Below are 12226 nucleotides of genomic sequence, written 5' to 3'. Positions count from 1 at the left end.
ATGTGACCATGCCCCCCCCACCTAGTGTCCACCACTGAGCCTGTATATGTCTATGGAGGACACAGTGGACAGGGCATGGTCACATGCTCCTCCATGTCAGCCATTTTGTGGACTGAAACAAAACAGAGCAGGGCAGCCCAGCCTGGTGAAGGGGAGTCTGATTTCAGCTCTATGAGGTACAGAGGGAGCTTCTGTCAGTATATACAGTGAGTACACTTACTAATACTTTGTACTGACCTATTTTACTATAAAGTGGCCAACCCATTTAACGATCAGGACCCCCGCAGTGTGACTGTGGGGGTCCCGATCGTTGTAACAGACCGCCAGAGGTCTCTCACCTGCCTCTGCGCGGTCCAATCGGCAATCTGCGCACTGAGCCTGCACAGGCAGGCTTAATGAGCAGATCGCCTATCGCCTATCACACTTATCAGTGCTATGGCATAGCAATGATCAGTGTGAATAATCACACAAATGTATGTAAAAGTCCCCCAAAGGGACTTAAAATGTGTAAAGAAGAAGAAAAAAAAATAAATTATTACTCTGCCCCAAAGCCCCTCCCCCACTAAAAGTTTAAATCACCCCCTTTCCCATTTTTATATAAATAAAACATAAATAAATAATCTTATACCATAGCGTGTGTAATTGTCCGATCTATTAAAATATAGCAAGCTTCATCACTAACGGCAAACGGCATAAACAAAAAGAGCGAAAAAAAGTGAGTGGATTACCGATTTTATTTTTTTTATTTTTTTGTTACATATATAAAAAAAAAAAAGTTAATAAAGTGATCAAAACGTCCGATCTTTACAAATATGGTAATAATAAAAACTAGAGATCATAACGGAAAAAATGACACCACATACAGCCCCGTAGGTGAAAAAATAAAACTGTTTTAAGCATCACAATAGGCCCATTTTATAAATAATTAATTGAAAAAAAAGATTTAATCAAAAAAAATAAATAAATAATAAAAAAAATATATATATATATATATATATATATATATATTATAACATTAGAGAATCTGTGTAAACCTGCATATGGTTGTGTTCGGGCTGACCTATAGAATAATGGTATTATGTCGCTTTTACCATATAGTGCATTACGTAGACACAGGAACCCCCCAAACGTTACCATATTGTATTCTTTTTACAATTTTATCAATTTATATCTTCATAAATAATAATTTTGGGGTTCCATTATACATGTTATGGTAAAATGAAAGACACAAAGTACAACTATTCCTGTAAAAAACAAGCCATTACATGGCCTGTAGATAGAAAACTGAAAGTGCTAGAGCTCTTAGAAGAGGAGGAGGAAAAAACTAAAACAAAAATTTGCGTGGTCCACTGGGTCATTTTGAGCCTGGTCCTCAAACGGTTAAACAAAACTGCACTTTTCTGAAACATAAAAAGGTACCAAAGATAGGAACAAATATGTTGTATGAATACACACAAAGTAACTTTACCTACTAGCGAGCTCAGATAGGCCGGCTGCCATATACCTATTAAGCGTCTCATGGGCGTTTGTGGTGTAGCACAGCAGCTATTTACACTGACGACAGATTATCTGCCAAAGATTTGAAGCCAAACCCAGGAGTGGATTTGAAAAGAGGAGAAATCCAGTCTTTCCTTTATGACCTGTTCTCTGATTATAGTCTGTTCCTGGGTTTGGCTTCAAATCTTTGGCAGATAATCTGTCGTCAGATCTGTTGGTGGAATAGGGCCTGAATAAAACTATCTACAGGCCCAATATCTGTCCTGGAAAGTCAGGCGCGTACGCTTACTGACCCTGGTCTTCGGTATACTGTTATTTTAGAGTGGGAAGGTAGTAAATATAACCACACATAAAACAAATCACCCCTGGAAGCATTAGGTCTATTAATTCTGTCATTATATTGTAAGAAAGCTACCATGGAAAGAGCTCGTAGAAGTGGCCATCTTGAGGATAGCATCTGTACACATAGGCTGGCAGTTGCGCACACACAGGCCAGCAGTTGTACACATAGGCCACACCCCCAGATGCTAAGCTTGTGTATCTGATCCTATGGTAAGGCTGGGTTCACATTGAATTTTTGCAGTCCGTTAAACTTATTCATTTTATGGAAAAAAAAAAAACAGACGCAAAAACAGATGCAGTTGTACGCCATCTGTTTGGATCAGTATTTATTTCGGGTGAAAAATTGGGTAAATTTTGCACACACGGAAAACACACCTCTCTGCACGCAGTGCCCTGCCCCCTCTGCATCTATATGGTGCGCTAGGCGCAAACTTGAAAAAAAGCATAGTTTTTTGTGCATTGGAAGTCCTTGCGCAAAAATTTACAACTTTTTTTTTTGCAGACTTTGATAAATGTGCCCCCAAATATCTATTTTAGTGTTTGTTTGTTTTTTAACAAAACCAGTATCGCTATGAAGTTTAATATTGAATTCTTCATTACAAATATGCTATTGGTGTATTAAAATTCGAATTTGAAATTCTTAACATTATGTCTGTGAGTGATATGCCAGGACATGCCATTAAAGGGTTTTTCAAATTTGATTAATAACCAAATTAGTATACTGTTTGTGCTAAATAGAAAACTAAAGCACACTTATGGTGCGTTTACACAGAAAGATTTATCTGACAGATTTCTGAAGCCAAAGCCAGGAACAGACTATAAACAGGGTGCAGGTCATAAAGGAAAGACAGATTCTCTGTCTTTTCAAGTCCATTCCTGACTTTGGCTTCCAAAATTGGTCAGATAAATCTGCCTGTGTAAACGCACCATTAGGGTCCATTTAGACGGAAAGATTTTAAGCCAAAGATTTGAAGCCAAAGCCAGGAATGGATTTGAAAAGAAAAATCTCAGGCTTTTCTTTATAACCTGATCTCTGTTCATAGTCTGTTACTGGCTTTGGCTTCAAATCTTTGGCAGATCATCTGTCAGATAATCTTTCTGTGTAAATGGACCCTTACCTTATTTACTATATACAAGGTTAGCAAAAATCAAACGCGGACAATGGGCAGTTCAGATGTTGTGCTTGCAATTTATTATAGGGAAAGTATCAGCCGGTTCTAACATATGCTGGTCCCCCAAGCCCCACTAAATGAAAATACAATACTGTTACTGCTCCAGCGTCACTCACAGGCAAATTTTTTTGCAAATGTATTTTTTTTTTTTTATTTAATTGGAGTATGTAATTTGAAGTGTCATATTCATCTCATTTGGAGCCCTCTAATTGTGTGTTTACACAGACAAATTTATCTGGCAGATATTTAAAGCCAAAGCCAGGAATAAACTATAAACAGAGAACAGATCATAAAGGAAAGACAGAGATTTCTCCTCTTTTCAAATCTATTCCTGGCTATTTGGCTTCAAGAATCTGTCAGATAAATCTGTGTAAACGCACTATAATTTTAGATGTTTAATTTTGCGCCCTCTGCTCTGCTAACAACAATCTGGACTTATTGCAGTCATATGGAGCAATATCTGCAATAAATTTATAAGTAAATGTGCCACATTGCCTCATACAAGTACATAAAAAGAGCATATAGATGACTATTTTGTCAGTGCTGACTATAAACATTACTCTACTGTAGAAAGTATGCTGCATATTTAAAATCCACTAGATGGCGCTGCTGTCTTTTTTCTTTTATAGTTCATGAATGTGTAGTCATGTTAGGAACGTATTGGTTTTGTTTATTGGACATAAAATAATATTATACTGCTTTTGGTCCTGCAAACAAAACCTATACATTTGTAAAACAGACTAGACGTAGTCACAGTTAGGCTACTATTGGTCTGTTAAAGTCTATGGCTGTGCCATGGTATATGTCAGAAAAGTGTTCTAAATAGGGCTTGAGTCTGACTTTTTCACCAGCTTTTACATGTTATTTTGGTTCCCATGAGTCTTCTATTTGTGTTGTCTGACTTGTCACAAGTAAATTTATAAAACATTCAACAAAATGTTTCTTTACTGATGGGCAAAAATCCCAGTGCCCTCACAAGAACTGTTAAAAGCAATAAAAATGCACCGTGTGCAGCCCAGCCATGTCACACACTCTGCAGTCTGCTACAGTCACAACAGATATTACTCATTGCAGTGTTATACAGGATAATAATAATGATAATAAGACCAATAGGATGTGTGGGTTTATGCCTTCTTTATTATAGAAAATATGTGCTGTATTACAGCATTGGAAAAACTTTACTGTAATAAATAACGTTAAAATCAAGGTATATATTAAAATATTTATGAATTATTTTTGTACAGGAGAAGTTCATCAAAATAATATCTAAGCTGCTGTTATGTTCCCAGAGTGCATGGGGCCTTGAGGATGATTTTCCTGATCTTCAGTGCCATTTGGGGGAAGCGTTGACTGTATCCCACATACAAATGATGCGGGGTTGGTGCACTGGGATGGAGTCAGACTACCGCACTGATCCGCACAAATGGCCCTGCTAGTGAGTATGCTTCCAGTGCTCTCTGGTGATGAGCGCCAGGCTGATGGGCAGATCGGTGCACTAAGGACAGTAGCCCCACTCTCGTCGTACCACATCACCTCATTTGCATATGGAATGAAGTCAAGGGGAGAGATTTATCAAACATGGTGTAAAGTGAAACTGGCTCAGTTGCCCCTAGCAACCAATCAGATTCCACCTTACATTTTCCAAAGCGTCTGTGAGGAATGAAAAGTGGAATCTGATTGGTTGCTAGGGGCAACTGAGTCAGTTTCACTTTACACCATGTTTGATAAATCTCCCCCTAAATTTCCTGATGGTGCTGAGGATTAGTATGGGAACAAAACAGCAGGTTAGGGACTGTATAACATTAGCGTTACAGACAGTAAGTGCATGAAACTGTAGAGATGAGAACAAATCTAAACTGTAGAGAAATAGCTGCAGGCACACGGGGCAGATTTACTAGCTTAAAGGGGTATTATCATCCCAGCTAATTTGTTAAACTTTTAGGGCTCAACAAGTCAAATATTTTTGCAAATGCATTTACCAACCTTGTCTCCTTTTCCAGATATGATGCTTTTTCCCTCCCATTGTTGACAGCTCTTTGTCTAAGTTATAGATCACCACTCTAAAAGCAGTAGTCTGGCTGGTGTGTATATATTGCTATAACATATACCTATGTTGTATACTGTATAATATAGGTAATTATGTATACTATAGCTATATGTATACCAGTCAGTCCACTGCTTTTAGAGCAGAGCTGTAGTTGGTAACCTAGACAACAAATTGTCAACAATGGGAGAAAAAGATCGGGAATATCCATAGAAGGAAGCAATTTATTATTCCCAACTTTGTGGTATGAAAGCAAGGGTGATAAGTTCCCTGGGTTAAAGGGGTTATCCAGCGCTACAAAAACATGGCCACTTTATTCCAGAGACAACACCAGTTCAGGTGTGGTTTGCAATTAAGCTCCATTCACTTCAATGGAACGGAGTAACAAAACCTGCACCCAAATTGGAGTGGTGATGTCTTTGGAAGAAAGTGACCATGTTTTTGTAGCACTGGATAACCTCTTTAACAAATTTAATTGCAAAAATATTAACCTTTATGAGCCCTACAGGTGTAACTATATTAGTTGAGGTTTGAATACCCCCCAGGTTGTCTGAAGATTGCCAGATTTATCACAGAGGCCTACATTGTATGATACATTTGTGCATCTTGGTATACATCTTAAGCACTTTTGTTTAACGCTCAATTTGCACCAACATTCTCCAGCATGTTGTAATTCAAACTGTTCTTTCCTTTTCCTTTAGCCACAGCTAAAGTAAGGTGCAAATAGTGTCTTAAGCACAAACCAAATGTGGTACAAGGCAGGTAACTCTCGTTTCGGCACAATATTGAGTGCATTTAGCTTAGTAAATCTCCCCTACATTATACTGAGTATTCAATGTAAGTCTCTCTAGTAGTGTTGAGCAGACTTGAGGAAACTGGCATCTGGAGAAGCGGGATGCAGCCCTAGGGAGTCCTTGAAAACATGGATACAGCCATAGACAGCGTTCAGATTCAGAGAAGCTGCTGAACCCGGACACTTTCCTTAAGTCTACTCAACACTACTCGCTAGTTACTCAATCACAACAGTACACAATGTGACCCTGTAATGCTGAGAGTTTGATTCCCTTTACTGTAAAGGTCCTATTATATAGGTCTACTATCTGTCAAATCAGAAATCTCCCCATGTAAGAGGACCAGCGAATAACTTATGTTATAAATAATGGTCTGTTAGCAGCACATCCCTGTGTAATAGGAGATATGCGGCCGATGGCTGATATGTGGCTGCATAAATAATGTAGAAATTGTTTATACATTGTCCGTACACCCCATGCCACATGATTATCAAGCCACGTACTAGGCTCTGTAAATGAATGCTAATCTAAGAGATTGTTTCCCATTTACTGCACAGTTTGATCAATGTAATATAGGCTCAATTACTGGCCAGTCTAGGGAATGATCTATTTCAATAGCTATGGATAAAATGACTGCATTTACGTTGAATAATTTTGTTATTGGAATTGCATCCTTCATCGTAGAAAATGGGCGGAATTGACTAAGAGCGGCATATCACACGCTGGTCTTAAGTGAATTCCCACTTCTGGCACAGATCCCTCGCTAAATCTGCTCTTGTGCAGAACCAGCTGTGTACCTCACAGGGAAATCTAATGCAGCTCCAAGCTATGGCCATTGGTGTAAATCTAGCAGGCTGCTGTCCATTATGATGCACGCACCACCCACTTTTTAAACCATTGTGAGCGCAACATAAATCTGCTGAAAAAAAAATCATAAAAATTTCCAGAAATGTGTGACTTTTTTTTTAACCAGAGATCTGCCATAAAAGCATAGTAAATTCCTCCCACAGAGTATTACATACACATCTATAGGTAGATATATGCTTAACCCCTTAAGGTCAAAGCCTATTTTCATTTTTGCGCTTTTGCTTATTCCATTTTAAGTTTAAAAGTCCATAGCGCTTGCATTTTTTCACCTAGAGACGTATATGAGCGCTTATTTTTTGCGAAACCAATTGTACTTTGCAATGACCAGCATTATTTTTCCATAACATATGCTGCGAAACCGGAAAAAAATCATTTGCGCTGTCAAATTGAAAAAAAAACTAATTTGTTTTGATTTCGGGGAGTTTTGCATATACGCCGTCTGTCCTATGGTAAAACTGACTTGTTATGCATGTTCCTCAAGTCGTTACGATTACTATGATATATAACATGTATAACTTATATTGTATCTGGTGGCCTGTAAAAAATTCAAACCATTGTTAACAAATATACGTTCCTTAAAATCGCTCCATTCCCAGGCTTATAGCGCTTTTATCCTTTGGTCTAGGGGGTTGTGTGAGGTGTCAGTTTTTGCGCCATGATGTGTTCTTTCTATCGGTACCTTGATTGCGCATATACGACTTTTTGATAGTTTTTTATTACATTTTTTCTGGATTTGATGCGACCAAAAATGCGCAATTTTGCACTTTGGAATTTTTTTGCGCTGACGCCATTTACCGTGCGAGATCAGGAATGTGATTAATTAATAGTTCGGGCGATTACGCGCGCGGCAATACTAAATATGTTTATTTATTTATTAATTTATATTTATAAAATGGGAAAAGGAGGGTGATTTGGACTTTTATTAGGGGAGGGGATTTTTTATTAATAAAAACACTTTTTTACTTTTTTTTTTTACTGTAACTAGAAGCCCCCCTGGGGGACTTGTATATAGACAGCACTGATCTCTCATAGAGATCAATGCTGTGTATATACACAGCAAAGATCGATCAGATCGGTCATAGATTGCTATGGCCTGCTGCAGGCCATAGCAATCTATTGCCGAGCCGGGATCAGCGTCATTCCGACGCTGAGGCCTGGCACGGGCAGAAGAACGGATCTCCCCCCCGCGATCGCATCGCGGGGGGGGAGATCCGTCCCACTAGACACCAGGGACGTGCGGCGCAGTGCCTCTAAATGCAGCTGTCAGGTTTGACAGCTGCACTTAGAGGCTTAATTAGCCGGCGCGGCAACGGGACCCGCGCCGGCTAATAGAGGCACTGCCCGGCTGCACGTGTCAGCCTGGATCAGCGCCGTTCAGAGCGGGGTCCCGGCGGGACCCCGCTCTGAACACCCCGAGCGGCACCATGACGTATCAGATACGTCATGGGTCGCTAAGGGGTTAAAGAGGCTGTCCCATCAAGCAAAGTTAGTATAATCAGTTGTGTACCACATACGTACTGTATATGTAAAGGAGTACACATGCTATTTTTTAATAAAGTAAGATATCACTGTACTGTTTTTCTCCCCCACTCACTTCTTGTTTCCTCTATGAAGTGTCACCCTGCTGTCCATGCAACAGTGCACATATACTTCCATAATCCCCCAGGCTAAGGGGCCTATTCAACGGGAGCAATAATCGGCCCGATTCGGCCGATTATCGCTCGGTGAAATAGAGAGAACGTTCAGCCGATCGTGTCATTAGTTGATCGTTCATTTAGGTTCAAACCTAAAATCGTCGTTCGCCACCAGCGCATCGGTACGGTGGAATAGCGGCGTGCGGTGGTGACCGACGATCCAAGCAGCATACATTACCTAGCAGGGCTTCTCCTGCGCTCTGTCTTTCTCCCCGGGTCCCGCGCGCAGCATCAACTCCAGAGCGGCCTGACTGAGCTGTCAGACCGCTCAACCAGTCACAGGCCGGGACCGCCGCGGCCAGTGATTGGCTAAGCGGTCTGACAGCTCAGTCAGGCCGCACCGAATCTGATGCTGCGCCGCGGGACCCAGGGAGGAAGACGGAGCGCAGGAGAAGCCCTGCTAGGTAACGTATGCTGCAATGGCTGCAAGGACATCGGTAACGATGTCCCTGCAGCCCTCGCTAAGCGATCATGGGGCCGTGGAATAGGCCCAGTAAACGAGCGCCAATCTAGCAGATCGGCGCTCGTTTACATCGTTGCTCGGCCCGTGGAATAGGGCACTAAGTAAAGACCAATTGTCAGTACTTCATGGAAATAACAGTTGAGCTGAGCATGCCTGGCCTACCTGAGCAGTAACCAATGACAGCAGGTTACAAAAACAATGCAGGCACATGAGTAGATAAGTAAGTCTGTCCCCAACAGTGCAGTTTCAGAAATGCTTGTATATTTGAAATAGATTTCTAGGGGAAGGATCAGCAGGTTAGACCAATCTAACCTGCTGATAACCTCCAATTGCGCACAGGGCGCCAAGGAGGAAGCGGTGTCTTTTCCTTCCTCCTCTGCACTGTTCCCGTGCTGTAAGCAGTGTAATCCTCGGTCCGGAGCACCGTTGGGAGCACTGCCCTTTAATGCACTGGGAGCACTGTTTTCTTGCAACAACCCTTTAAATCATGTGTTGTTTTGGAACTTTGAATAGTACAAATGATTTGTGCTTCTTTTAGTCTTTACTAGAGATGAGCGAACCGGGTTTGAGTTCAAGTCGATCCAAACCCAAACGTTTGGTATTTGGGCTGCTGAACTTGGATAAAGCTCTAAGGTTGTCTCGAAAACATGGATACAGCCAATGACTATATCCATGATTTCCACATAGCCTTAGGGCTTTATCCAAGTTCAGCAGACCTCGCTAATCAAATGCTGCAAGTTCGGGTTCGGACCGACTCGAGCATGCTCCAGGTTCGCTCATCTCTAGTCTTTACAATAAAAAACTATTTTCATACTATACTGTTTCAGGTTTCCTACCTGCAGGTTCCTGGAAACAGAAAATCAGTGCAATGTGCTATTTTTTGTATATATATGAACACACATCAGTTGACATGGCTCCAGGTGTCTTTTTTACCATTTTACACAGTAAGCATTGCATTAACATTACATTTTATAAAACATTTCTGTATAGGACAATATATTGAACTGTTTGTAGTGCAGTAACTAAAACATGAAACCTTGTCAAGTACATGGCATCCTGCATCCTAATTGAATGAAGTCAAATAATGGGTTGATTTTACTTTAAAGTGATTCGAAACTAAAGTTTGTTTAACTACTTTGGTGCTCGAGGATGAGGTCTATCCTCTCTAAATCTCTGTCTTTGACTGTCATGTTCAGATGTTCTTCTTACTCTTGGTGGAGGAACAGGTGTTAAGTTTTCTTCATTTGGCCCCCTGTCATCTCTTAAAGTGCCAAACCTTGGTTTAGGTAAGAGTGGCTCCATAAATCCTCTCTGTAATGGGGAGTCGCCCACTGTGTTAGAGTTCTCAGATTTACTATTTTGCCTTTCATCTGCCCATTCAAACTTGCTGTTGTATGGAGCACGCCGTTGCCTCTCCTTCCGCAAGATGTCAGCCGCACTGGGGTAGAAATTTAATTCTTGGCTGGAGCTGCCACCATCTGAGTCACAATCACCCACTGTGCACATAGAAAAAGAACAATGGTTTCTCAGTGTTACATATTACATGACTTAGAGGTTAGATATAATGTGATAAACTAGTTACAGTATGTCACTTTACAATATTACCCTAAAAATAGTTTAACCACAGTTATAAAACGTGTCAAGTTAATGTGATATCAGACGTTTAGAGGTGTAGACTGGATATGGCTGTAACTGATTTGTCGTATGCCACCTCATGCTTCCGTTACGTGCTCAGCTCAGCCCTTGCCACTGCTATGCTTCTTCCTCCCATGCATGTTATGGTCTGGCATGAAGGTTGCTTGTACTCTCTCTGCCTCTTAAAGGGCCAGCAGGCACACTACTAATCCTAATTCACCTTTTCTTGCATAGTTCTATCTATTTAAATGTGTGCCACCTGTTTATTTATGCGTAAGCTATATTGTGGTTTATCCCTAGCAAAGGTATTCTGTAACATGTGAAATCTTGAGTTTGACTTCTGCCTGATCTTGCAACTCTGTGTGATAAGTGTATGTGTGAGATTTTCCTTTAAAGTATTAGCACCCCTGTTCTGCTGACCATCGATATTGAAACTGCACCACATTCCCTAAACCTTCTACCTGTTCCAGTTCCCACTATTTTGTCCACAACCTATGCTTGGACTCATTGCCTTTACCTAGCCCCTTGATGCTTCACACTGATGTCTTCCTGTCCGCTGTTCCACCTTGGAAAATGACCTGGTACTCTATAGCAGGTAAGTCCAGCTTCCATATAATGTAAAAATCTACTTAACATTATGAGTCACAGTGCATGGAAACTATTGATAGATTTTCTATGTTTCTATGACATGTTTTATATGGCTGTACTATTAGTATTCATGAATTTTTTCACTACTGTGCCATCGTGGGGTACCAGGTGGCACTATCTTTTCTTCAAAACGCTGCCCAGTTTCTGCGTTCAGCGCCATATTCTTCTTTTGCACTGGCCGCTGTATGCAGTGGAGATGGGCTCTGTGCCCCCAGTGTAACAAATTTCCTATCCTCTCGGTGATGCAGCCATGTTTGTTTCTAATGGAGGCATTTTACCGAGGAGAGGGGATATCGTTACACTGGGGGCGCTGGACCCACCTCCAGTGCGCCAACGGGATCCCGGTACTGGCACTGACAAGGTAGGGAAAAAAATTATGGGCAGAATATGCAAACTCCATGTTGAAACCTAAACTTAAGAACATATTTTTGATTCTCTTAGTGGGGTATTCCAAGATAAAACTAACTTGTTTCCAACCCACAGGTAAGAGATTGTGGGGTCCGACCTCTGTACCCCCTGGCAATCTCCATATTGGCCTTCAGCTCCTTTGTTTTGAGTAGAGTGGATGGGGACGAATTAGTTTTATCTTGGAATACCTCTTTAAGTCTTACCTCTAAAAGACGCTGCACTCTTTCTTGGTTTTGCTTCAGACAGCTTAGTGTGCCCAGGAAGAGACAAATACCGAGTGTGGTGTGTTGTGGCCTGTGTAAAAGAAACGTGCAACATAGATCAACAAGTTGTGCAGATTGCTTCTATTTTATACCATTTCTCTCTATTATAATACAATATCTGGTCTGTGGTGCATTATGTTTATGTAACATACTTAACTAGAATGTTGGAAAACTATCCCACTTAGATTAAAGGATGAGTGTTACTAGCACACCCTTATAATCCTGTATTGTAGGAACGGCTGGAGACCTGAAAGAACACACCTCAAAACAGACTTGTCATTGTCATTCGTCATTTACAGTGTGCTCACCCAAAAGACAACTAGGGGTGTCCTGGTACATCCAGATTTTGTTTGGAACTATCCCAGTCTAAGATGTACCATCATATTAATGTGGAATTAACTA

The 12226-nt window shown here is 40.9% G+C and overlaps 1 protein-coding gene across 1 annotated transcript in view; it reads right to left on the bottom strand.

The window, feature by feature from the left end:
* Positions 1-9566: 9566 nt before the first annotated feature.
* Positions 9567-12226, bottom strand: part of LOC138792901 (sodium/hydrogen exchanger 2-like) — a 50473-nt gene continuing 47813 nt past the window's right edge. Inside the window, exons 11-12 of the mRNA XM_069970977.1 lie at positions 11765-11855; positions 9567-10366 (exon numbers count right to left, since the gene is read on the bottom strand). Coding sequence (XP_069827078.1) covers positions 10002-10366; positions 11765-11855 — 456 coding nt within the window. The 3' untranslated portion in view covers positions 9567-10001. The remainder of the gene's footprint in view (positions 10367-11764; positions 11856-12226) is intronic.

The sequence above is a fragment of the Dendropsophus ebraccatus genome, chromosome 5, assembly GCF_027789765.1.
Source record: "Dendropsophus ebraccatus isolate aDenEbr1 chromosome 5, aDenEbr1.pat, whole genome shotgun sequence".
In the NCBI taxonomy this organism is placed as follows: domain Eukaryota; kingdom Metazoa; phylum Chordata; class Amphibia; order Anura; family Hylidae; genus Dendropsophus; species Dendropsophus ebraccatus.
Note: the sequence above shows the minus strand (reverse complement) of the source record. Positions and strands in the feature narration are given on the sequence as shown.